Genomic DNA, 27,582 nt, shown 5'->3' on the forward strand with positions numbered 1-27,582 from the left:
GTATCACACAGAATAGTATTAGATACACGGCTCAGCAGACAGTATCACACAGAATATGATTAGATACATGGCTCAGCAGTCAGTATCACACAGGACAGGATGAGATACATGGCTCAGCAGTCAGTATCACACAGGATAGGATTAAGTACACGGCTGAGCAGTCAGTAACACACAGGATAGGGTTAGATACACGGCACAGCAGACGGTATCACACAGGATAGGATTAGATACACGGCTCAGCAGTCAGTATCACACAGGATAGGATTAGATACACGGCTCAGCAGTCAGTATCACACAGCATAGGATTAGATACACTGCTCAGCAGTCAGTATCACACAGCATAGGATTAGATACACAGCTCAGCAGTCAGTATCACACAGGAGAGGATTAGATACGCAGCTCAGCACACAGTATCACACAGAATAGGGTTAGATACACGGCTCAGCAGACGGTATCACACAGGATAGGATTAGATACATTGCTCAGCAGTCAGTATCACACAGGATAGGATTAGATACACAGCTGAGCAGAAAGTATCACACAGTAGAGGATTAGGTACACAGCTCAGCAGACATTATCACACAGGAGACGATTAGTTACACAGCTCAGCAGTCAGTATCACACAGGATAGGATTAGATACACAGCTCAGCAGTCAGTATCACACAGGAGAGGATTAGATACGCAGCTCAGCACACAGTATCACACAGAATAGGGTTAGATACACGGCTCAGCAGACGGTATCACACAGGATAGGATTAGATACATTGCTCAGCAGTCAGTATCACACAGGATAGGATTAGATACACAGCTGAGCAGAAAGTATCACACAGTAGAGGATTAGGTACACAGCTCAGCAGACATTATCACACAGGATAGGGTTAGATACACGGCTCAGCAGTCAGTATCACACAGGATAGGATTAGATACACGGCTCAGCAGACATTATCACGCAGGATAGGATTAGCTACACGGCTCAGCAGTCAGTATCACACAGGATAGGATTAGATACATGGCTCAGCAGTCAGTATCACACAGGATAGGATTAGATACACGGCTCAGCAGACATTATCACACAGGATAGGATTAGATACACGGCTCAGCAGTCAGTATCACACAGGATAGGATTAGATACACGGCTCAGCAGACAGTATCACACAGGATAGGATTAGATACACAGCTCAGCAGACATTATCACACAGGAGAGGATTAGATACGCAGCTCAGCAGTCAGTATCACACAGGATAGGATTAGATACACGGCTCAGCAGACATTATCACACAGGATAGGATTAGATACATGGCTCAGCAGTCAGTATCACACAGGATAGGATTAGATACACGGCTCAGCAGACAGTATCACACAGGATAGGATTAGATACACAGCTCAGCAGACATTATCACACAGGAGAGGATTAGATACGCAGCTCAGCAGTCAGTATCACACAGGATAGGATTAGATACACGGCTCAGCAGACATTATCACACAGGATAGGATTAGATACACGGCTCAGCAGTCAGTATCACACAGGATAGGATTAGATACACGGCTCAGCAGACAGTATCACACAGGATAGGATTAGATACACGGCTCAGCAGACAGTATCACACAGGATAGGATTAGATACACAGATGCACATGTTGTTTATCAAAAGGCTCTTGAATGAGTTGAAATTAAAATACTATCAATACTTGGGTAATCGTTTAGGCTGTGTGCCCACGATGTGATTTTTAAGCGTTTTTGCCGCGAAAACGCTGCGGAAACATTTAAAAATCGTGTACAGAACGCCCCCCATGCATTCCTATGGCATTCCGCACATGCTGTGCTTTTTTCCGCGGCGGAATCGCATCGCGGAAAAAATCGCAGCATGCTCATTCTTTTGTGCGGAATCGCAAAGAATTGCCGCGATTCCGCACCCATAGGAATGCATGAGAATCGCTGACTTCCCGCATGTGGCTATGCCCACCATGCGGGAAGTTAAGAGTCTCATGTGCGGTTGGTACCCACGGTGTGGAGGAGAGGAGACTGTCCTCCAGGCCCTGGGTACCATACCCCTGTAAAAAAAAAGAATAAAAAATAAAAAATCGGGGTATATTTACCTTCCGACGTCCCGCGCTGCCATCCCGGCCTCAGCGTTCCCAGTAATGCCTTGCGGCAAGGTCCTGTGATGACGTGGTCTCGTGAGATCGCTATAGTAACGCGAGACCAACGGCATTACTGGGAACGCTGAGGCCCGGGATGGCAGCGCGGGACGTCGGAAGGTAAATATACCCCAATTTTTTATTTTTTTATCATTTTTAACATTCTGTCTTTTACTATTGATGCTGCATAGGCGGCCTCAATAGTAAAAAGCTGCTCACACTTGTCAAACACTATGTGTGACCAACCTGTCAATCACTTTCCAAGCGATGCTTCAAATCGCTTGGAAAGTGCTTGAGAAAATCGCACGCGAAAATCGCGGCAGAATCGCGCTGAAAAAAAACGTGCAATTTCTGGGAAGGAGTCCGATTTTCACTGTGCGTTTTAAAACGCTACGTGGGCACATAGCCTTAGTTAATTTGTGTTGCAAATCTGTAGTGTTGAATATATGATGTGAAATGTTTTTATGTGCAATATAATCATTATAATTTGTGATAACTAACCACAGTTGGTTACTATGCCCGGGCAGCGCCGGGCTCTTCAGCTAGTGGTAAATAAAGACACAGCCAGAATAAAGTCTGTTATTAGAAATAAAACAAAACAGTTTTCCTTTTTTATTTAAAAATAACAAACACAGTTATACTCACCTAACGCCTATTTCCACCGAAGACCTCGTTCTCCTGTAATAAAAATAAAAATCAACACTATACCATACCTGTCTGTCGCTCTGTCACACGCCGTAATCCATGTCTGGGGGATAATTAGTTTTCAACCTGGACGGTGCCAAGATGCAACCATGCAGGCAGAGAACCACTGATGAATGAGCTGCTGCAAGCGCAGCATCATTGACCAGCGGTGACTAGGGATGGGCGAATCTACTCGTTAGGACTCGTTACTCTGCGAGTAGTAGGGGACTCGCAGGAGTCGGTACTCTGCGAGTTTCCAAGCGATTACTCGCACAGTAACGAGTCCAATGCAAATGCTAGCGTTTTCCAAGCGATCTCTAGCATCGCTTGGAGAACTGATTGACAGATTGTTCACACTCGTCAAACATAGTGTTTGACAAGTGTGACCAACTTTTTACTACTGAGGCCGCCTATGCAGCATCAGTAATAAAAGATAAAATGTAAAAAAAATAAAAAATATTGTTATTCTTACCCTCCGACGTCCCGCGCAGCCTTCCCGCCTCTCCACGCATCCGTTCCCAGTAGTCCTTTGCGAAAATGCCCGCGATGGCGTCCGTTCTCGCGGGATCGCGATGTCTCGCGGTGATTCGCGATGACATCGCGCGAATGACCGCGAGACTTCGCAATCCCGCGAGAACGAACGCCATCGCGGGCATTTTCGCAAAGGACTACTGGGAACGGATGCGTGGAGAGGCGGGAAGGCTGCGCGGGACGTCGGAGGGTGAGAATAACAATATTTTTTATTTTTAAATTCTATTTTTTACAGGGATATGGTGCCCAAAGCCCGGAGGACAGTCTCCTCTCCTCCGGACCGTGGGTACCATCCGCAAATGTTCTGCTTACTTCCCGCATGGTGTGCACAGCCACATGCGGGAAGTAAGCGGAACAAAAAAGATGGCAGCACAGGAATCGCTGCAATACTCGCATCCCCATTCATTAACATTGGACTCGCTAGACTCGCATCGAGTAGCGAGTTTCCGAGTCAGACTCGTTAGAGTCTAGCGATTCCGAGTATTTCAGGATTCCCCATCCCTAGCGGTGACATCATCGAGGTTTCCAGCCAGGCTGAACTGCAGTGACCTCAGGACCGAGGGAAAAAGTCAGTGATGAGGTCACCACAGTTCAAGCTAAGTGACTTCACAGCAGATCACCGTGAGAATTCTCTGTGTTATTTTTAAATAAAAAATGAAAACTGCGTTTTGTTTTATTTCTAATAAAAGACTTTATTCTGGCTGTGTCTTTATTTACCATATAACTATAGGATTAGTAATGGAGAGGTGTCTTCTAGACACCTCTCCATTACTAAGCCGTGGGCTTGATGTCACCTGACAATACAAAGGTGACATCAACCCCATAAATATGAACCCCACTTGCCACCACTACAGGGCAAGTGGGAAGAGTCAAGCAAAATGCCAGAATTGGCGCATCTCATAGATGTGCCTTTTCTGGGCAGCTGCAAGCTGCTTTTTTATCCTGGGAGGGTCAATATCCATGGCCCCTTACAAGCCTGAGAATACCAGCCCCCAGTTGTCAGCTTTAGCAATGCTAGTTGTCAAAAATGGGGGGGACCCCATGCTGATTTTTTAAATTATTATTTAAATAATTAAAAAAACAGTGTTGGGACCCCTCTATTCTTGATAACCAGCCTTGCTGAAGCTGACAGTTGAGGGTTACAGCCCCCAGTTGTGAGTTTTGTCAGACTGGTTATAGAAAATACAGGGGAACCCACGCTGTTTTTTTCATTCATTTATTTAGTTATAGTGCAGGCAGTGGGTGAGGAATACTCCCTTCATCCGCTCCTGCTGTCACTGTTCTTAGCAGCAGCAGGTGTAGGTTGATGGGAGTAATAGTCCCAAAAGCCCCCACCTGCTGTCATCATTCTGACTTTAATATAGCTCTCATCATTCTCCCTGCCGGCAGAGCAGGGGAGAATGATGAGAGCGTCTTCAGCACCCGCCACCGGGGAACAGCGCTTACTGTACCGCTTCTTCCATGTGGCCATCCATGTGGTACTGATGCTGCACACGGATGTCACAAGTGTTACACACATGTGCCACAAGTGTTACACACATGGACATCTCGGGTACCAGAAATATCAGGACGAGTGAAACCGGCCTTATACACAGTTCTCTTTAATTGCCTAATATTTCTTTTTGAAACTCATCTGACAGAAATATTGGAGCTTAGGATAGTATAGATTGTGAAGTCTCCGAGACCCATACTCTAATTACCCCAGAGAGGTTTCACCACTAATTACTCATTTATTACTGATGAAGACTGTGGAGTTTGATCATTTCAGTAGTTCCTAATCAGGCCCCATTATTAGTATCTGACGTGTGTCACTTTATGTGGTGGTAAGTTTGGAATTCTTCACAAAGAATAATAGGAAACAAATGGATCTTACAAATTATTTTCCAGCTTCGCACTATACCCTACATACGGTTGTACACTACTGTCTGGGCACATGGCAGTGTTCAGAAGGGAAGGAGCGCCATTTAGCTATTTGAATGCAGATCTAGCTGGAATAGTTTGCAGACACAATGTATCGGGAGCACTGTTCATGGTCACCTGGCAGCTCAAAAGATGTCCACCATGAACATGCTTGGCACTTTCTTCTCTGCTTTCCATATCCCAAGGATTGCCTTGCTCATCGCCCTTTAACACCATTACGTGGATCTGGACTTACACTGGGACCCCTAGGCTTGGACCATGGTGTTACCTGCTATTCTGTGGTGTTAGATGCCAAGAAGAATAGACAGGTAGCCGGGTCAGAACCAGAAGGACAGAATACAGAATCAGAAGACACAAGAGTAGTCAGTAAACGGGCCACGGTCACAACAGAGGATAAATACACAAGCCGCAAGCTGAGCACAGAGGACTGAACCAGAGGAGAACAGCGCTGTATCTGGCAGATTCCGGCCATGTGCTTTGAGCTTTAGTAGGGTGTGGTACTTTCCAATTGGCTGAAGTAGGGAGCAGATTACTCCAGCTGGACAGCAGGAACAGATCCCAGATGAGATTGGACACACCATATGCAGAAGCCCTAATATAACTAAATGACAGAAAACCAGAATAGTAGAAATCCCCATAAAGTGATTCCATGTTATAAATTAATTCACTGAGGGTTATAATCTATAGGAGGAGTGAATATTTTGACTCCACAGCCACTTTCTGGAAATTAACACACAGTGGATGTTGGAGAGTGAAAATTACACATTTGCCATTTTATTACCCAGCACATAGTGCCCAGATTGTTCTCCAGGAGACACACACCAAAAATTAAGTGGATTCTTCTCACTATAATATTGCTAAATACAGGGATCCTAAATGTTGTTTGCGCACACTGCAAGACTCCGAAGTGAGAGCGGATTTTGCTGGATTGGTTTATAGAAACCTTGTTGCTTTTCAACAGCCTTTGAGTCACTAATAGTGTGGGAACCTCTGTTCTTCCATTGGCAGATGATGGACCTGAGTGGGGACTTGTTTTTTGTGAGATGAGAATTGGTATTATTTTCGCCTACATAACATTGATTGGTTTCTTTTTATTCGATATTTGGGAGGCAGAATGAACAAACAGTTGAACACCACACACTACTGGTTCATCCAACAAGGTTTTCTGTTAGACTGTGAACTGTCATTGTCTTGGTAAATAATGAAAGTTTTTTACATAGCTTGCCGTTTTTATGGACAGTTTAAGTAGAAATGTTCAAAAATATAAAACTCAAGGATATTTTATTAAAAAATAATAATTGTTTTTTATCTTAGCAGATGACTGTACCAGAAGATCAGAGGGACAGCTGACATCTTCAATTTTTAAATCTGATGATCTTGAAATCCTACAAGATATAACTGAAGGGATTGCTGTTAGTCCAGATATATCATCATCCATTCACAGCAAAGATCTGTTATCTGGTCTTATGAAACAGGTCCCGCCTTCTGATTCATTACTGACTACTAAGGGAAATCAAAGTCACAAAGGAGGCAATAAAAAACAAACTGCTCCTAAAGCAAAGAAGCCATTTTCATGTTCAGAATGTGGGAAATGCTTTAACAAGAAATCTAATTTTGTTACCCACCACAGAACTCACACAGGGGAGAAGCCTTTTTCCTGTTCAGAATGTGGGAAACATTTTGCACAGAAATCAAATTTTGTTACTCACCAAAGAACTCACACAGGGGAGAAGCCTTTTTCCTGTTCAGAATGTGGGAAATGTTTTGGACATAAATCAGATTTTGCTACCCACCAGAGAACTCACACAGGGGAGAAATCTTTTTCATGTTCGGAATGTGGGAAATGTTTTAACACTAAATCATATTGCGTTAAGCACCAGAGAACTCACACAGGGGAGAAGCCTTTTTTCTGTTCAGAATGTGGGAAATGTTTTAACAATAAATCAGATTGTGTAAAGCACCAGAGAACCCACACAGGGGAGAAGCCTTTTTCCTGTTCAGAATGTGGAAAATGTTTTACCAATAAATCAAATTGTGTTAAGCACCAGAGAACCCACACAGGGGAGAAACCTTTTTCCTGTTAATGTGGGAAATATTTAACCAGAAAGCGCTTCTTAATTGCCATCAGAGCAGTCACACAGAGGAGAAGCCATTTTCATTTTCTTAATGTGGGAAATATTTTACTTTTAAATCAACTGTTAATAAACATCAGAGACGTCACATAGGGGAGAAGACTTTTTTCTGTTCATAATGTTTGACTAGATTTAACCACAATTAAATCTTCTTAAATGGGTTGTCTCTTGTCATTCCTCATGATTGCTGACAAAAGGATAAAACTATATACAAAGAATGGTTGCACTCTATCATGCTAAGGCATGTCAATGTGGAATATATGTAATTAGATTTGCAATACAGCTTTAGAATTATAGAAAAAATATATGAGACTCTTAGCATAAAATTTGGCCAAATATCTGCCCACCAGCCATCGTCAAGGCAGCCTCAAATCTGATGGGTACCTACACTGTGTGAATACCTCTCTAAGGCCGGGGTCACACTAGCGATTAAAACGGTCGAATGCAATGCGATAAAAAATCGCATTGCATTCGAACCCATGTTATTCTATGGGGCAGCTCCCATCATGCGATTTTTTATCGCATCCGATCCTCTGACCGAGACAATCGCAGCATGCTGCGATTGTCACCGATTTTCGGATCGGATTCGACAATGCATGTCTATGGGGGCGAGAAAAAATGGGAGTAAAAACGGAACCGATGTGTGAGTTGCGATAAAAATCGCACCAAAAGCCGGCAATTTTTTTTCCCTAAAGACAGTAAAATCACAGTGTTCAGTTAAATAAAGCAACGAATTAATAGATATAGACACATTAAATAAATATATATATATATTTTATACATGTTATAGAGACACATTAATATCTATATTTCTAGTTCATACAGTTCTTAATTGCAGAATAGCCGCTGACACATTAGCCGGCTTTTGTATAATTCTGCTCCTGCCCGACATGAAATGACACATGGTTTACATATAGTTAACCATTTCATTTCATGTTTTTTATTTTATGTCTCTCACTATTAATTATATGAGGGCTTGTGGGTTAAATTTTGGGCTTGTAGGGGTTCATTTAAGGGGTTAATTTGTTGTAAATTACGGGGACTCTCTGCAGCCTCAGTGACGTCAGCGGGAGTCTCCGCAATTTAATACAACGAATTAACCCCTTAAATGAACCCCTACAAGCCCAAAATTTAACCTACAAGCCCTCATATAAATAATAGTGATAGACATAAAAAAAACAAAACATGAAATGAAATGGTTAACTATATGTAAACCATGTGTCATTTCATGTCGGGCAGGAGAATGTTATACAAAAGCCGGCTAATGTGTCAGCGGCTATTCTGCAATTAAGAACTGTATGAACTAGAAATATAGATATTAATGTGTCTCTATAACATGTATAATATATATATATATAATGTGTCTATATCTATTCATTCTCTGTGTGGGGAAACCTGTCATTGGGCTCCATTATATGTCCATTTTGCTTTCCTGCGAGAAAATCTCGCCAGACGGATGTCAAAAGGATCTTTACATGCGATTAAAATCGCATCAATGAAGATAAATCGCATCAAAAACGCAACACTGGTTAAGATACCTTTGTGCGATTTCGGACCGTTAAAATGGGACCAATTTTTTATTGGTTGTGTGTGACTCCAGCCTAAGGCTGATGTCTGAATTCCTGGGTGAATGTGGACATCTCTGTCAGCAATGCCTGCATCTATAGGTAAGTAGGGACCTGCTGTAATTAAAATCACCACCTGGTGGAGGGCGGAGTGCTCGGTCAGTAAGCTAACATACAAGAGACAAAAAACTGACTGGCACATCCAAACTAATGTGAATAGGTGCATACCAAGAGGAGCTACCCTCACATACAATATACAAAGAAATATTTTGCACAGAAATCATATTTTGTTTTCCACCAAAGAACTCAGGGGAGAAGCCTTTTTCATGTTCAGAATGTGGGAAATATTTTGCACAGAAATCACAATTTGTTACCCACCAGAGAACTCACACAGGGGAGAAGCCTTTTTCCTGTTCAGAATGTGGGAAATGTTTTACCAATAAGGCCTCATACCCATTGGCGATTAAAAAAACAGTCCGATTTCTGGACTGGAAAAAAGGGTGGAGTGTTATGCCAGTGTCATGTGATTTTTTTTTTTCCAGCCACTCTTTTTCTACAGTCATTTACAGGACCATTTACAGTGTTCTATACCACAGAATGGTGATGTATCCATTAAAAACGGATGGAAAATGGATGGTCCATTTTTGGTCCGTTTTTTTAATCGCACCCATTGACTTGTATTGGCGAAAATTGCAGCAAATCGCAGCATGCTGCAATTTTTTTCTCAGACCGATTTTGACTGAGAAAAAAATCGCAAGTGAGATGTCACCCATTGACTAACATGGGTCCGATTGCAATCCGATTAAAAATTGGATTGCAATCGTCCGATTTCATCGCCAGTGAGTATGAGGCCTAAATCAAATTGTGTTAAGCACCAGAGAATCCACACAGGGGAGAAGCCTTTTTCCTGTTAATGTGCTTCTTAATCGACATCAGAGCAGTCACACAGAGAAGATTTTTTCATTTTCTTAATGTGGGAAATATTTTACTTTTAAATCAACTGTTAATAAACATCAGAGATGTCACACAGGGGAGAAGACTTTTTTCTGTTCATAATGTTTGAATAGTTTTAACCACAATTAAATCTTCTTAAGGGGTTGTCTCTTGTCATTCCTCTCTCCCTCTTTCCTCATAGACTGTAAGCTTGCGAGCAGGGCCCTCATTCCTCTTGGTATCTGTAATGATCTATGTGATTATTGTTATGCTGTAATGTCTATTGTCTGTACAAATCCCCTCTGAAATGTAAAGTGCTGCGGAATATGTCGGCGCTATAGAAATAAAAATGTATTATTATTCCTAATGTTTGCTGACAAAAGGATAAAACTAAACTTTATTAATTCCAAATGTAAAACTATACCCAAAATTAACCCTCTGAAGGTTAGTCGGAAAGTGACTAATAGAAAAACATGTACCCCACGTCTCAGTATATAGGGTGAGGTGACATTTACACACTCACTCTCCAAGCCTCTCATTTCTACGGGTTTCATCGTCCTCACCAAAGATGACTCATCAGGAGACTATTTAATATTGACCTATATTCAAGCGAGACTAAACGAAAAAAAAAAACTAGTATCATGTTATCCGAAACAGAAAACTAGCCACATATTGGCAGATCCCAAACTTCAAACTATATACTTCGGAAGTTTATAAGCCACTCCAGTGTCAGGAATAGATAGCATCAGTTTGAATTTACCAAATGGCTTCAATGAAACAAAGAGTGAAAAATTTAAAGGGGTCTGAATACGAAGATTCTGGCTTGGCTTTTATCCTGTCATGTAACGAGGCTCGTTAAAGGGTCAACATTGACTTTTAGGATTGCTACTTCCAATAGGTGGCACTAGAGTTCTAGTCCTCTTCCTCTCTGAAGAGATGATTTGCATAATGCGCTGACGTTATTAATGGAGACCATTTTGGTGCAGATACGATCTTTTGGTCGTCCTTTGTTGCATTGTAATGCAATGTTGCAGCGACTAAAAAAAGTAATTCTGGAGTCTTGACATTTTTTCTCGTTACACCATTTAGCGATCGGGCTAATTCTTTTTTATAGTGATAGATCGGGCAATTCTGAACGCGGCTGTAACAAATATGTGTATGGTTTTTTTTTATTGTTTTATTTTTAAAGGAGGTGAGTTGAACTTTTACATTTTTTTTTAATATTACAGCATTGTATCTTAATGAACCAGACGACTATTTTTTAGCAATGAAGAATAATAGAATGTTATCTGTATGTTGGTTTTAAATTTAAGTGTTTAATTTCTAGTTGGTCAAGAAAACAGACTTTTGTTTGTGTCAGCCGGTGATAGTGACTTTTATTGTGCGCTTATCCTTGATCACTAGTGATGTTTGCTGATATGCTAATTATACATTGTGTTATGGAGTCAGTTTTTTGACTTCTAAAGCAGAGAGGGAAAAACTGTGCAAATAGTTTAACCCTTCCTTACCGATGAAGTAATAGTTAGTCATCGGTAAGGTCCCATGCTTTAAGGTGGGCTCCGGCGGTGAGCCCACCTCAAAGCCGCGACATGTCAGCTGTTATGAGCAGCTGACATGTGCCCGCATTAGGTGCGAATGGAATCATCGTCCGCTCACGCCTATTAACTAGTTAAATCCCGCTGTTAAAGCTGACAGCGGGCATTTGAATAGCACTTCTGGCCGCTGGGCCGGAAGTGAGCTCATCGCTGACCCCTGTCATGTGATCGGGGGTCAGCGTCACGTTGCCTCTTAGAGACCTCTATGGTTGTTCCAGGCAGATGGCTTTGAGCACTGCCCGGTGGTCGGTGCTCAAAGCACAGCAGTAAATCTGCTACATATGGGCGATCTGCTCAAAGCCCATATGTAGCAGAGCCGATCGGGTTATGCATGCTTCAAGCCTCCTATGGAGGCTATTGAAGCATGCCAAAAGTAAAAAAAATGTTTAAAAATAATAAAATAAAAAAAATAAAAGTTCAAATCACTCCCCTTTTGCCCCAATCAAAATAAAACAGTAAAAAAAAATCCCACATACACATATTAGGTATCACTGTGTTCAGAATCGCCCGATCTATCAATAAAAAGAAGCATTAACCCGATTGCTAAACGGCATAGCGAGAAAAAAATTCAAAACGCCAGAATTACGTCTTTTTGGTCGCCGCGACATTGCATTAAAATGCAATAACAGGCAATCAAAAGATCGTATATATAATTTTATATCCCAAAAGGGAAAAAAAGGAGGGATTTTAAATATATCATACAATGTTATATTACATATAGTCAATTTATCCCATCAATTTTTATCATATTATCAAAAATCAATTTATTATATGGCCAAATTTATCATTAGTATAAAAAAGCATAAAGTGCATAGTGCATTTTAAATGTAAGGTAATTAGGCCATGATAGTGTGGGGTTAATCAAAAACTACCCACCTGAATTCATACTGTGTATGTGACCACCGCCACCTCACACTCCAACGCGCGTTTCACACGTAGTTTCTTCAGGGAAGAAACTATGTGTGAAACGCGCGTTGGAGTGTGAGGCGGCGGTGGTCACATAAACAGTTTTTATGCCCTCAAATCAGAGAGATGTGTCACACAAATTTCTTAATAAATAACATTTCCCTCATGTCTACTTTGCATCAGCACAATTTTGGAAGCAAAAGAAGCAAAATTTTTTTTTGTTAGGAAGTTATAAGGGTTAAAAGTTGACCAGCGATTTCTCATTTTTACAACAAAATTTACAAAACCATTTTTTTTAGGGACCACATCATATTTAAAGTCATTTTGAGGGGTGTACATGACAGAAAATACCCAAAAGTGGCACCATTCTAAACACTAGACCCCTCAAGGTGCTCAAAACCACATTCAAGAAGTTTATTAACCCTTTAAGTGCTTCACAGGAACTAAAGAAATGTGGAAGGAAAAAATTAATATTTAACTTTTTTTTGCAAAAAATTTACTTCAGAACCAATTTTTTTTATTTTGACAAGTGTTAAAAGAGAAAATCAACCACAAAATTTGTTGTACAATTTCTCCTGAATACGCCGATACCCTATATGTGGGGGTAAACCACTATTTCAGCACACGGCAGAGCTCGCAAGGGATGGAGCGCCGTTTGACTTTTTCAACGCAGAATTGGCTGGAATTGAGATCGGATGCCATGTTGCGTTCGGAGAGCCCTTAATGTGCCTTAACAGTGGAAACCTCCAACAAGTGACCCCATTTTGGAAACTAGACCCATTAAGGAACTTATCTAGATGTGTGGTGAGCACTTTGAACCCCCAAGGGCTTCACAGAAGTTTATAACGTAGAGCCGTGAAAATAAGAAATCTATTTTTTTCCACAAAGATGATCTTTTCGCCCCCAAATTTTTATTTTTTACAAGAGTAACAGGAGAAATCATACCCGCATAGTTGTTATGCGATTTGTCCTGAGTACGCCGATACCCCATATGTGGGGGGGAACCACTGTTTGGGCGCATGGGAGAGCTCGGAAGGGAAGGAGTGCCATTTTGGAATGCAGACTTTGATGGAATGGTCTGCGGGCATCATGTTGCGCTTGCAGAGACCCTGATGGGCCTAAACAGTGGAAACCCCCACAAGTGACCCCATTTTGGAAACTAGACCCATTAAGGAACTTATCTAGATGTGTGGTGAGCACTTTGAACCTTCAAGTGCTTCACAGAAGTTTATAACGTAGAGCCGTGAAAATAAAAAATCCATTTTTTTTCCACAAAAATGATCTTTTCGCCCCCAAATTTTTATTTTTACAAGGGTAGCAGGAGAAATCATACCCGCACAGTTGTTATGCGATTTGTCCTGAGTACGCCGATACCCCATATGTGGGGGGGAACCACTGTTTGGGCGCATGGGAGAGCTCGGAAGGGAAGGAGTGCCATTTTGGAATGCAGACTTTGATGGAATGGTCTGCGGGCATCATGTTGCGCTTGCAGAGCCCCTGATGGGCCTAAACAGTGGAAACCCCCCACAAGTGACCCCATTTTGGAAATTAGACCCCCTAAGGAACTTATCTAGATGTGTGGTGAGCACTTTGAACCCCCAAGCGCTTCACAAAAGTTTATAAACGCAGAGCCGTGAAAATAAAAAGTCTTTTTTTATTTCCACAAAAGTGATTTTTTTAGACCCCAATTTTTAGACCCCCAAAGTTGGCAAATAGTGGAAACCCCTCAATTCTTGCTCCAACCCTAACCCCAACACACCCCTAACCCTAATCCCAACCCTAACCCTAATCCCAACCCTAATCCCTAATCCTAATTCTAACCCTAATTCTAGTTCGCCCTAACCCTAATTCTAACCCTAGTCGTGACCCGAGCCCTAACTCTAGCCCTAGCACAACCCTAACCCTAGCCTAACCCTAGCCCTAACCCTAGCCCAACCCTAACCCTAACTCTAGCCCAACCCTAACCCTAGCCCAACCCTAACCCTACCCTAACCCTACCCTAACCCTAACCCTAGCCCAACCCTAACCCTAACCCTAATGGAAAACTGAAAAAAAAAATATTTTCTTTATTTCATTATATTGGCCTCTATAAGGGAGTGATAAACGGGGGGGTTATGTACTTTTTTTTTATTTTGATCACTATGATCGTTTATCATAGTGATCAAAATAATGAATGGAATCTGCCAGCCGGAGCCGGCAGATTCCCGGCGGGCGCACTGCGCATGCGCCCGCCATTTTCAAGATGGCGGCGCCCATCGGAGGATGCCGGCGGGACGTGGGACCACCGGGAGGGGATGGAGGGCCACGGAGAGGTACCGGGGGGGGATCAGGGACCCTATTTCTCTCTCCTCTGATGTGCGATCACATCAGAGGAGAGAGAAATTAAATGTAAAATCGCGGCTTTTTTTTTTTTTGCGGTCGCCGTTATAGGGTTAATAACGGCGATTGCAAAAGTGGGGGTCGGTAAAAACCGACCGATTCATGTTCTCTGGGGTCTCGGCTACCCCTGGCAGCCGAGATCCCGGAGAAAATCCGACACTGGGGGGCGCTATTCACTTAAATCACAGCGCCGTGAATTAACGGCGCTGTGGTTTTAGTACCCTTAATTACCGCCATTAAAAGGCGTATCGGCGGTCATTAAGGGGTTAATAACAGTGATGGATAATAAAATCTATGGAAAGAGTTTGTGGTGAAGTGTATACACTCCTAGAAATGTTTCCTCTACAATATAGAGATATAAATGATCAGTATTAGGACGTGTAACAAAGAGGAATCTGTTATTTTATAGAGAGAATGTAACGAGCAATAAATGACGGGAATAATCGGGAATGAAATTGTTATTAATAATATAATGAGATCCCAGCACCTGACACTTCCCGGGATATATGGGCTTATATTAGAATCCCAATTACCAACTGGAAAGATAACAACAAAGGGAAAAGGGCGGAACAAAAAACAAGCCCCAAACACCTCATAACCCACAATGTAAGGTCAGAAAAATACCGGAAATATAAGTTTATATTCACACTGCAATATTAGTCACCTGTGATCTGTGTCTCTCCCAGAAGAGAAGTCATCACAGCGTCATTCCCCGTAATAACCGTATAGAGGAGGAAATGATGGCGGAGAGAGCGTCCATTGTTAGAATAGTGGGGAGACACAGATGGGGTCCAATGCTCCTGACTGTCCGGATGTCTAGAGGATCGTCACCATCGGAGAGTAAAGTGCAGATCGGCGATCTTGTGACCGTTGTATTATGGGGAGATAAGAAACAAATAAGACACATTGAGATCAGAGAAAACTGTTCTATGTAATAAAGAGTGTAGAGAACGAATTCCACCAAACCCCCTATAGGAAAGGGGAGAAGCGGAGAACTTCATCTACACCATTGGGATGTCAGGGATTTAATTGCCGGATCCATTTAGTCTCTAATAGTGACCAGATCTTTTCCAGTCGCCCCCTATTGGTAACCAGGACCCTACCGGTGCCAGAGACACAGAGTAAGCTGGAATCACAGGTATGTGTTTTATAGTCAACTCCTCTAAATCAGAAGCCATGAACATAACGCTGACCTGACACAACTAATTTCTAACTTTCCCTGTAAGTGGCAGAAAGACGCAATTAACCCCTTCATGCCGCTGCCCATTTTCGTTTTTTGTTTCTATTTTTTCCTTCCCTTCTTCCCAGAGCCATAACTCTTTATCTCTCTGTCCACATAGACATATGAGGCTTGATGTTTGCGGGGCGAGTTGTACTTTTCAATGACTCCCTTAATTTTACCACATAGTGTACTCAAAAACGAGGAAAAAATTCCAAGTGCGGTGAAATTGTGAAAAAAACAATTCTGACATTGTTTATTGTGAATTGTTTTTGTACATTTTGTGGTAAAATTGACCATGTAATATGATTCTCCTCATCACTATGATTACGGCGACACCGAACATGTCCAGCTTTTATTATTCTTTTAGTGGAGAAAAAAAATCTGAGGTTTGGAAAGAAACATTTTTGGAGCAGTTCCTCCATTTCCCGAGCCCCGTAACATTGTTATTTTCCTCCGGTGGAGCTGTATGATGGATTATTTTCTGCAGGACGAGATAACGTTTTTATTAGTACAATTGTGATCGCTCGTTACAGCATTTTTTGTGGAATTGTGCCATCCATAAATACGTAATTTTGTCATTCTCACATTTTTTCTATTTCCGGTGTTTACTGATCGGGTTAATTGTTTTTATGTTTTTTACAGAGCGGTAAAAGACACACAGGCAGTGCTGTACAAAAACAACAGATAATGTAACAAAAAAGAACAGCGAGCACTGAAGGAGATAAAAACTGCCAAGATCCTGTTATTAGAGAAGCCGATAAAGGCAATAATGTAGTGTTAGTAGCAATGGACAATATAGTAAGGAGCAGAAAGACAGCGATCAGAGAGCAGCACAGAGAAAAACAAGCGCTGATCCCACAAATAACGAGAAGGAACAACTAAGATCTTCTCTGAGATTTCACATAGAGAAGGGACGATTGTCTAATATCAGAGAAACTCTTCCCTGAATTTCCACACAAGCCGCATTGGTGTTATATTCCTAAAGTCCACAAAGACGCAGCGCCCCCACCAGGCCGCCCGATAGTGCGCGGGGTCGGATCAGTAACAGAATCTTTATCTACATTTATAGACCGGTGTGTGAGACCATTACTGAGAATAGCACCTGCTCACATCAAGGACACCGGAGATTTATAGAGAATTGTGTCCGGTATAGATTGGCAGGAGGGTTATAAATTGGCTTTGATCGACATCGGGAGCTCCTGTGACTCAGCTCCACCAGCGCTGCCGATCCCCCCCCCCGGGTTTACTGAATTCAGACTGTGGGACAGACCCCCATTTGACACATTAACTTTTGCCCTATTATCCTTCTGAAAATTTGGGGTGCGTCTTATGGTCCAGTGCGGCTTATAGTACAAACCAATGAAGGGACTGCTTGAACCGTAATGGGGTCCATCTGAGACCCCCATGCAGAAGCCAAATGTCCTGAGAACTGGACCTGCAGGACCACAAATTGACATTTCTCCAGGTTACGAAATAAATAGTTGTCACGTAGAACTTGGAGAACCTGTCTGACATGCTCAGCATGCTCCTCCGGAGGACGCGAGTAACTTAATATATAGTGTTGAGCATTCCGATACTGCAAATATCGGGTATCGGCCGATATTCGCTGTATCGGAATTCTGATACCGAGTACCAATATTTTTTCAATATCGGATACCGGTATCGGAAGTCCCCATAATGCAATGAGCCACTGTTGTGGCTGTGATTGGCTGCTGAAATGATGTCATCATTATGCGCGGTCTGTGCTGACTGCGGGGGGTCTGCGCCTACAGCGGGGGTCTGTGCCGACTGTCGGGGGGTCTGTGCCGGCTGCCGGTGGTCTGTACATGCCTCTCGGGGGTCTGTACAGGCCTGTCGGGGGCCTGTGCCGGCTGCCGGTGGCCTGTATGGGCCTCTCGGGGGCCTGTGCTGGCTGCCAGTGGTCTGTACGGGCCACTTGGGGGGCCTGTGCCGGCTGTCGGTGGTCTGTGCCGGCTGCCGGGGGCCTGTGCCGGCTGCCGGTAGTCTGTAGGGCCTCTCGGGGGCCTGTGCCGGTTGTCGGTGGTCTGTGCCAGCTGCCGAGGGCCTGTGCCGGCTGCCGGTAGTCTGTACGGGCCTCTCGGGGGTCTGTGCCGGCTGCTGGTGGTCTGTACATGCCTCTCGGGGGTCTGTACAGGCCTGTCAGGGGCCTGTGCCGGCTGCCGGTGGTCTGTATGGGTCTCTCGGGGGCCTGTGCTGGCTGCCAGTGGTCTGTACGGGCCACTAGGGGGCCTGTGCCGGCTGTCGGTGGTCTGTGCCGGCTGCCGGGGGCCTGTGCCGGCTGCCGGTAGTCTGTACGGGCCTCTCGGGGGCCTGTGCCGGCTGTCGGTGGTCTGTGCCAGCTGCCGAGGGCCTGTGCCGGCTGCCGGTGGTCTGTGCGGGCCTGCCGGGGGTCTTGTGTGTGTGCAGGCATCATCCGATGGGACTACAAGTCCCATCGGGCGATGCCTGCTACAATGACAATGATTGACATATTAGCCAATGATGGGACAGTAGTAGTCCCATCATCCGGCTAATGTGTTGAATGTAAAAAAAAAAAAATACTACATGCATACTACATATATACTATATTCATACAACATACATACATACTACATACATGCTACATACTACATATATACTACATTCATACAACATACATATATACTGCATTCATACAACATACATGCATACTACATACATGCTACATATATACTACATTCATACAACATACATATATACTACATATATACTACATTCATACAACATACATACATACTACATACATGCTACACATATACTACATTCATACAACATACATACATACTACATACATACTACATATATACTACATTCATACAACATACATACATACTACATATATACTACATTCATACAACATACATATATACTACATACTACATACTACATATATACTACATTCATACAACATACATATATACTACATATACACTACATTCATACAACATACATACATACTACATACATGCTACATATATACTACATTCATACAACATACATATATACTACATATATACTATATTCATACAACATACATACATACTACATATATACCACATATATGCTACATATATACTACATTCATACAACATACATACATACTACATACATACTACATGTATACTACATTCATACAACATACATGTATACTACATTCATACAACATACAAACATACTACATACAAGGCCATCAGAGACAAGATCGTGGAGGGTCACAAGGCTGGCAAGGGGTACAAAACCCTTTCCAAGGAGTTGGGCCTACCTGTCTCCACTGTTGGGAGCATCATCCGGAAGTGGAAGGCTTATGGAACTACTGTTAGCCTTCCACGGCCTGGACAGCCTTTGAAAGTTTCCTCCCGTGCCGAGGCCAGGCTTGTCCGAAGAGTCAAGGCTAACCCAAGGACAACAAGGAAGGAGCTCCGGGAAGATCTCATGGCAGTGGGGACATTGGTTTCAGTCAATACCATAAGTAACGTACTCCACCGCAATGGTCTCCGTTCCAGTCGAGCCCGTAAGGTACCTTTACTTTCAAAGCGTCATGTCAAGGCTCGTCTACAGTTTGCTCATGATCACTTGGAGGACTCTGAGACAGACTGGTTCAAGGTTCTCTGGTCTGATGAGACCAAGATCGAGATCTTTGGTGCCAACCACACACGTGACGTTTGGAGACTGGATGGCACTGCATACGACCCCAAGAATACCATCCCTACAGTCAAGCATGGTGGTGGCAGCATCATGCTGTGGGGCTGTTTCTCAGCCAAGGGGCCTGGCCATCTGGTCCGCATCCATGGGAAGATGGATAGCACGGCCTACCTGGAGATTTTGGCCAAGAACCTCCGCTCCTCCATCAAGGATCTTAAGATAGGTGGTCATTTCATCTTCCAACAAGACAGCGACCCAAAGCACACAGCCAACAAAACCAAGGCCTGGTTCAAGAGGCAAAAAATCAAGGTGTTGGAGTGGCCTAGTCAGTCTCCTGACCTTAACCCAATTGAAAACTTGTGGAAGGAGCTCAAGATTAAAGTCCACATGAGACACCCAAAGAACCTAGATAACTTGGAGAAGATCTGCATGGAGGAGTGGGCCAAGATAACTCCAGAGACCTGTGCCGGCCTGATCAGGTCTTATAAAAGACGATTATTAGCTGTAATTGCAAACAAGGGTTATTCCACAAAATATTAAACCTAGGGGTTGAATAATAATTGACCCACACTTTTATGTTTAAAATTTATTAAAATTTAACTGAGCAACATAACTTTTTGGTTTGTAAGATTTATGCATCTGTTAATAAATCCTGCTCTTGTGTGAAGTTTGAAGGCTCTAACTTATTTGCATCTTATCAAACCTGCTAAATCTGCAGGGGGTTGAATACTACTTGTAGGCACTGTATATACTACATTCATACAACATACATGTATACTACATTCATACAACATACAAACATACTACATATATACTACATTCATACAACATACATACATACTACATACATACAACATACATACATACATACTACATACATACTACATACATACAACATACATACATGCATACTACATACATACTACATACATATATACTAATCCAAAACAAACAAAGAGACCTGCACTAAAAGGATTAAATAGAGGCAGCAAAAGTGGACAAATGATGTACAAAGGCACCTAAGTAAACATGTACCAGTTCAATAAAGGTACAAACTATAAATACTATACATAATCACACATAAAACAATAGCACTAAACACTCATCAAGGAAACAAGCATGCACTCACCAGAAAAAAGGGGGATGATGATGAAGAAATGGCCGGAGTGAGCCTCCCGACCCCCTGCAGGAGGCGTGGGCAGAGGCCATCATGACGGGGGGTTGTAAGTTTAGTGAGGGAAGGGTTAAAGGGGAGGGGGAGCTAGGGGGTATTTAAGACGGTGACTGGGGGGTGCCCGCCCTCTGTTCCTGTTTCTCCCAGCTCCAGAACAGTCCCACCCTCCCTCCCTTTTTTCTTTTGGGACAGTGGTGCGTGATTCTATTTTGGGTCATGGCGGTTTTGGGGGAGGGGGGAGTCCTTGAAGTCGGCGGAAATTGGTTTTGGAGACTGTGGGTAGGGTCTCCTTTGTTTAAAGGTATGCTGGTCGTGATCTGGTGAAAGGTGGATGGGGAGTTTTCTGTTGGAAGAGGGCGGATCTCCAAGGAGTTTGTGGACAACATCTATTGGTGTGCTGGTGCGCCCGAGCCTGTGGGGTAACGGCTGGAAGCAAATGGTTGGGGGTTGTTCACAATATTTTGGACTATTTCACCATGATCTTGTGGCTTCAAGGACTTCTCCTTCCAGGGTTAAATTCATTGTACTTATGTTATTTATGATACAGTGTTTATTGTTTGTTTGTTGTTATAATAAAAGGCTGCTGTGGCCATAAAATTCCAAAAGAAATACCGGTGTCTGTGTATTAGTTGGCGCCGAGGTGGTGGTGGTGGTTTTATGGTCACGGTGGGGTTTTTGGGGGTAAGTCAAGATGCTTGCTATCCCCACGAGGTAAATACTTGACAATACCAACGTCATGAGAGCTGCAGAGGGTCAATCACACAGTGGCGGTAACAATGCTGATTTGTGCATGAAACAACACTGTGGAAAAAAAGCTGAGTGTGTCTCGGAATAAACAAGGACATATATTACAAAGACAGCAGGGGTTACATACCAGGCAGAAGTGACTGGAGCACAGTACAGGACGATAATGACTTAGGAAGTCCGTGCACAGATGGCGTGCTGCCAAAACAAGAAGCGTGTGCACAAGGCACAGGGGAGAGCAGGAAGTGAAAGGAGCGGGAAGGGAAAGCCCTGGCCGAAGGCTTCCCTGGAAACCCGCTTAGAAACGGCCACCCGAGAGTACCTGGGCGTTTGACGTCACAGCCTGTACGGGGCAGTAAACAGGCCAAAAAGCAAACCAACGCATTTCGAAGGCGCAAACTGCCTTCTTCATCAGGGACATATATACTACATACATGCTACATATATACTACATTCATACAACATACATACATACTACATACATGCTACATATATACTACATTCATACCACATACATACATACTACATATATACTACATTCATACAACATACATACATGCTACATATATACTACATTCATACAACATACATACATGCTACATACATGCTACATATATACTACATTCATACAACATACATACATACTACATACATGCTACATATATACTACATTCATACAACATACATACATACTACATACATGCTACATATATACTACATTCATACAACATACATACATATATACTACATTCATACAACATACTTACATACTACATACATGCTACATATATACTACATTCATACAACATACATACATACTACATACATGCTACATATATACTACATTCATACAACATACATACATATATACTACATTCATACAACATACTTACATACTACATACATGCTACATATATACTACATTCATACAACATACATACATACTACATACATGCTACATATATACTACATTCATACAACATACATACATATATACTACATTCATACAACATACATGCATACTACATACATGCTACATATATACTACATTCATACATGCTACATGTATACTACATTCATACAACATACATACATACTACATACTACATACATGCTACATTCATACAACATACATATATACTACATTCATACAACATACATACATACATACTACATACATGCTACATATATACTACATTCATACAACATACATATATACTACATTCATACAACATACATACATACTACATATATACTACATTCATACAACATACATATATACTACATACATAATACATATATACTACATACTACATACATGCTACATATATACTACATTCATACAACATACATACATACTACATACATGCTACATATATACTACATTCATACAACATACATATATACTACATTCATACAACATACATACATACATACTACATACATGCTACATATATACTACATTCATACAACATACATATATACTACATTCATACAACATACATACATACTACATACATACTACATATATACTACATATATACTACATTCATACAACATACATACATACTACATATATACTACATTCATACAACATACATATATACTACATACATAATACATATATACTACATACTACATACATGCTACATATATACTACATTCATACAACATACATACATACTACATACATGCTACATATATACTACATTCATACAACATACATACATACTACATATATGCTACATTCATACAACATACATACATACTACATATATACTAAATTCATACAACATACATATATACTACATACATACTACATATATACTACATTCATGCAACATACATACATACTGTAAAAAAAATAGTCCCTGGTCTCACTTTATGGCAAAAGCTGCGTGGGAACTTTCTCACACAGCAATGCCAAAAGTGAGACTAGGGACTATTTTTTTACAGTGGCGGAGGAATACAGTGCGGAAGGATACCTACCTCCCATCATTGGATTATTGAAGCCCCTAGAGAGCGGTCGCATCAGCTGATGCTGCTGTTCTCCACGGGAAATCGGCGTGGGACACTCGTGGATTTCTGCGGATCAGGAAGTATATCGGTTGTTTGTTATTTTCTAATTTTTTATAGATGACACTGGCTTCGGGGATCAAAGCGACAAGTGATGGTGAGTATGTACTCTATGTTATATGTACTGTATGTCTATATGTATGTATTGTATGAATGTATGAATGCATTGTATGTAGTATGTATGTAGTATGTTGTATGTAAGTTGTATGTCTGTAGTAGTATGTACTATGCATGTATGTTGTATGAATGTAGTATATATGAAGCATGTATGTAGTGTGTATGTATGTATGTATGTAGTATGTATGTATGTATGTAGTATCTATGTATGTTGTATGAATGTAGTATATATGTTGTATGTCTGTAGCATGTAGTATGTAGTATGTATGTATGTTGTATGAATGTAGTATATATGTAGCATGTATGTAGTATGTATGTATGTTGTATGAATGTAGTATATATGTAGTATGTATGTAGTATATATGTATGTATGTTGTATGAATGTAGTATATATGTAGTATGTATGTAGTATATATGTATGTTGTATGAATGTAGTATATATGTATTATGTATGTAGTATATATGTATGTTGTATGAATGTAATATACATGTAGTATGTATGTAGTATATATATATGTTGTTTGAATGTAGTATATATGTAGTATGTATGTAGTATATATGTATGTTGTATGAATGTAGTATACATGTAGTATGTACAGTATGTAGTATATATGTATGTTGTATGAATGTAGTATACATGTATGTATGTAGTATATATGTATGTTGTATGAATGTAGTATATATGTAGTATGTATGTAGTATATATGTATGTTGTATGAATGTAGTATATATGTAGCATGTACGTAGTATGTAGTATGTATGTTGTATGAATGTAGTATATATGTAGCATGTACAAAGTATGTAGTATGTATGTTGTATGAATGTAGTATATATGTAGCATGTATGTAGTATGTAGTATGTATGTATGTTGTATGAATGTAGTATATATGTAGTATGTATGCAGTATATATGTATGTTGTATGAATGTAGTATATATGTAGCATGTATGTAGTATATATGTATGTATGTTGTATGAATGTAGTATATATGTAGCATGTATGTAGTATATATGTATGTTGTATGAATGTAGTATACATGTAGTATGTATGTAGTATATATGTATGTTGTATGAATGTAGTATACATGTAGTATGTATGTAGTATATATGTATGTTGTATGAATGTAGTATATATGTAGCATGTATGTAGTATGTATGTATGTTGTATGAATGTAGTATATATGTAGCATGTATGTAGTATGTATGTATGTTGTATGAATGTAGTATACATGTATGTATGTAGTATATATGTATGTTGTATGAATGTAGTATATATGTAGTATGTATGTAGTATATATGTATGTTGTATGAATGTAGTATATATGTAGCATGTACGTAGTATGTAGTATGTATGTTGTATGAATGTAGTATATATGTAGCATGTACAAAGTATGTAGTATGTATGTTGTATGAATGTAGTATATATGTAGCATGTATGTAGTATGTAGTATGTATGTATGTTGTATGAATGTAGTATATATGTAGTATGTATGCAGTATATATGTATGTTGTATGAATGTAGTATATATGTAGCATGTATGTAGTATATATGTATGTATGTTGTATGAATGTAGTATATATGTAGCATGTATGTAGTATATATGTATGTTGTATGAATGTAGTATACATGTAGTATGTATGTAGTATATATGTATGTTGTATGAATGTAGTATACATGTAGTATGTATGTAGTATATATGTATGTTGTATGAATGTAGTATATATGTAGCATGTACGTAGTATGTAGTATGTATGTTGTATGAATGTAGTATATATGTAGCATGTATGTAGTATGTAGTATGTATGTATGTTGTATGAATGTAGTATATATGTAGTATGTATGTAGTATATATGTATGTTGTATGAATGTAGTATATATGTAGCATGTATGTAGTATGTAATATATATGTATGTTGTATGAATGTAGTATATATGTAGCATGTATGTAGTATGTATGTATGTTGTATGAATGTAGTATATATGTAGTATGTATGTAGTATGTATGTATGTTGTATGAATGTAGTATATATGTAGCATGTATGTAGTATGTATGTATGTTGTATGAATGTTGTATATATGTAGCATGTATGTAGTATGTATGTATGTTGTATGAATGTAGTATATATGTAGTATGTATGTAGTATTTTTTTTTTTACATTCAACAAATTAGACGGATGATGGGACTACTACTGTCCCATCATTGGCTAATGTGTCAATCACTGTCATTGTAGCAGGCATCGCCCGATGGGACTTGTAGTCCCATCGGATGATGCCTGCACACACACAAGACCCCCGGCAGGCCCGCACAGACCACTGGCAGCCGGCACAGGCCCCCGGCAGTCGGCACAGGCCCCCGAGAGGCCCGTGCAGACCATCGCCACAGGCCCCCAGCAGCCGGCACAGACCACCGACAGCCGGAACAGGCTCCCGAGAGGCCCGTACAGACCACCGGCAGCCGTCACAGGCCCCCGGCAGGCTTGTACAGACCCCCGAGAGGCCTGTACAGACCACCGGCAGCCGGCACAGGCCCCCGACAGGCTTGTACAGACCCCCGAGAGCAGGGGCGTATCTAGGGGGGGCAGCCGGGGCAGTTGCCCCGGGCGCAGCCAGCAGGGGGGCGGAGTCGGGCCGCCTAATGCAGCGGTCCGCAGTGTCCTCCTTGGCGGCTGCGTTCTGCCGCCCCCCGCCTGAGAGTCGGCGGTTCTCTGTGTCAGCTATCAAGCTGACAGCCGGGGCAGAGAAGGAGGCCGTGCCGGCTCCCAGGGAACAATTGTACTGGCGTCTATACAGACACCAGTACAATTGAAGCTCTGACCGCCGGGCCAGAGCGACGTCAGCAGCGTGATCAGGTCATGTGATCACGCTGCTGACGTCACTCCCCGGCGCCCAAAGCAAACGCTGGTGGTAAGTGTGCTCCTCTGTGGAGCTGAAGAACCACCGAAGATGGGAGATCAGGGGGAGTTAATGAGTGGAGATGGGGGGGGATTTGTAGAGGGGATGGCGGTTAATGTGTGGGGGTATTTAGAGTGGGGATGGGGGTTAATGAGTGGGGATGGGGGTTAATGTGTGTGGGGGTTAATGAGTGGGGATTGGGTTAATGTGTGCGGGGGTTAATTAATGGGGATGGGGGTTAATGTGTGGGGGCGTTAATGAGTGGGGTTGGGGTTAATGTTTGGGGGTATTTGGAGTGGGGGTGGGGGTTAATGAGTGGGGATTGGGTTAATGTGTGGGGGGATTTGGAGTGGGGATGGGGGGTTATTTAATGTGTGGGGGGGATTTGGAATGGGGATGGGGGTACTTAATGTGTGTGGGGGATTGGGGATGGGGGGATTTAATGTGTGGGGAGATTTGAGGACACAAAATAAAGAGTATGTATGAGGAAACAGTATGGGGGATTGGTGCAGACAGTATGGGGAGCGAATGGGTTAATGTATGTGGATCGACACAGTATGGGGAGTCAGGGATATGTGTGAGCAGACAGTATAGCGAGTGAGGGGGTAAATATATGAGGAGACAGTATGGTGAACAGGTGGGATGTTAGAGGGGAATAGTGTGAGGTGACAGTATATTGCAGACATTTTTATTTAGGAGCATTATAATGACACTTCTATCTTTAAGGGTGTCGTGTGGAGATTTTCTGCAGGAGACCGGAGAAGATGGAAGTCTGCAGAAAAGAGATGTGGATGAGAAAACTCATCATGGGGTCTAGAAGAAAAGGTGACTGACTGCAGAGACGACGTCATCTATAAGGTACCTGGATGTAAATGTTATTTGTGATACTGACTA

At 41.6% G+C, this 27,582-nt stretch overlaps 1 protein-coding gene across 1 annotated transcript in view; it reads left to right on the forward strand.

Annotated features, from left to right (window-relative positions):
- Positions 1–6,542: 6,542 nt before the first annotated feature.
- Positions 6,543–27,582, forward strand: part of LOC141047154 (uncharacterized) — a 59,761-nt gene continuing 38,721 nt past the window's right edge. The window contains exon 1 of the mRNA XM_073542112.1: positions 6,543–7,349. Within this exon, the coding sequence (XP_073398213.1) occupies positions 6,741–7,349 (609 nt within the window). The 5' untranslated portion in view covers positions 6,543–6,740. The remainder of the gene's footprint in view (positions 7,350–27,582) is intronic.

The sequence above is a fragment of the Dendrobates tinctorius genome, unplaced genomic scaffold (assembly GCF_039654945.1).
Source record: "Dendrobates tinctorius isolate UK_male_01 unplaced genomic scaffold, ASM3965494v1 ptg000126l, whole genome shotgun sequence".
Lineage (NCBI taxonomy): Eukaryota > Metazoa > Chordata > Amphibia > Anura > Dendrobatidae > Dendrobates > Dendrobates tinctorius.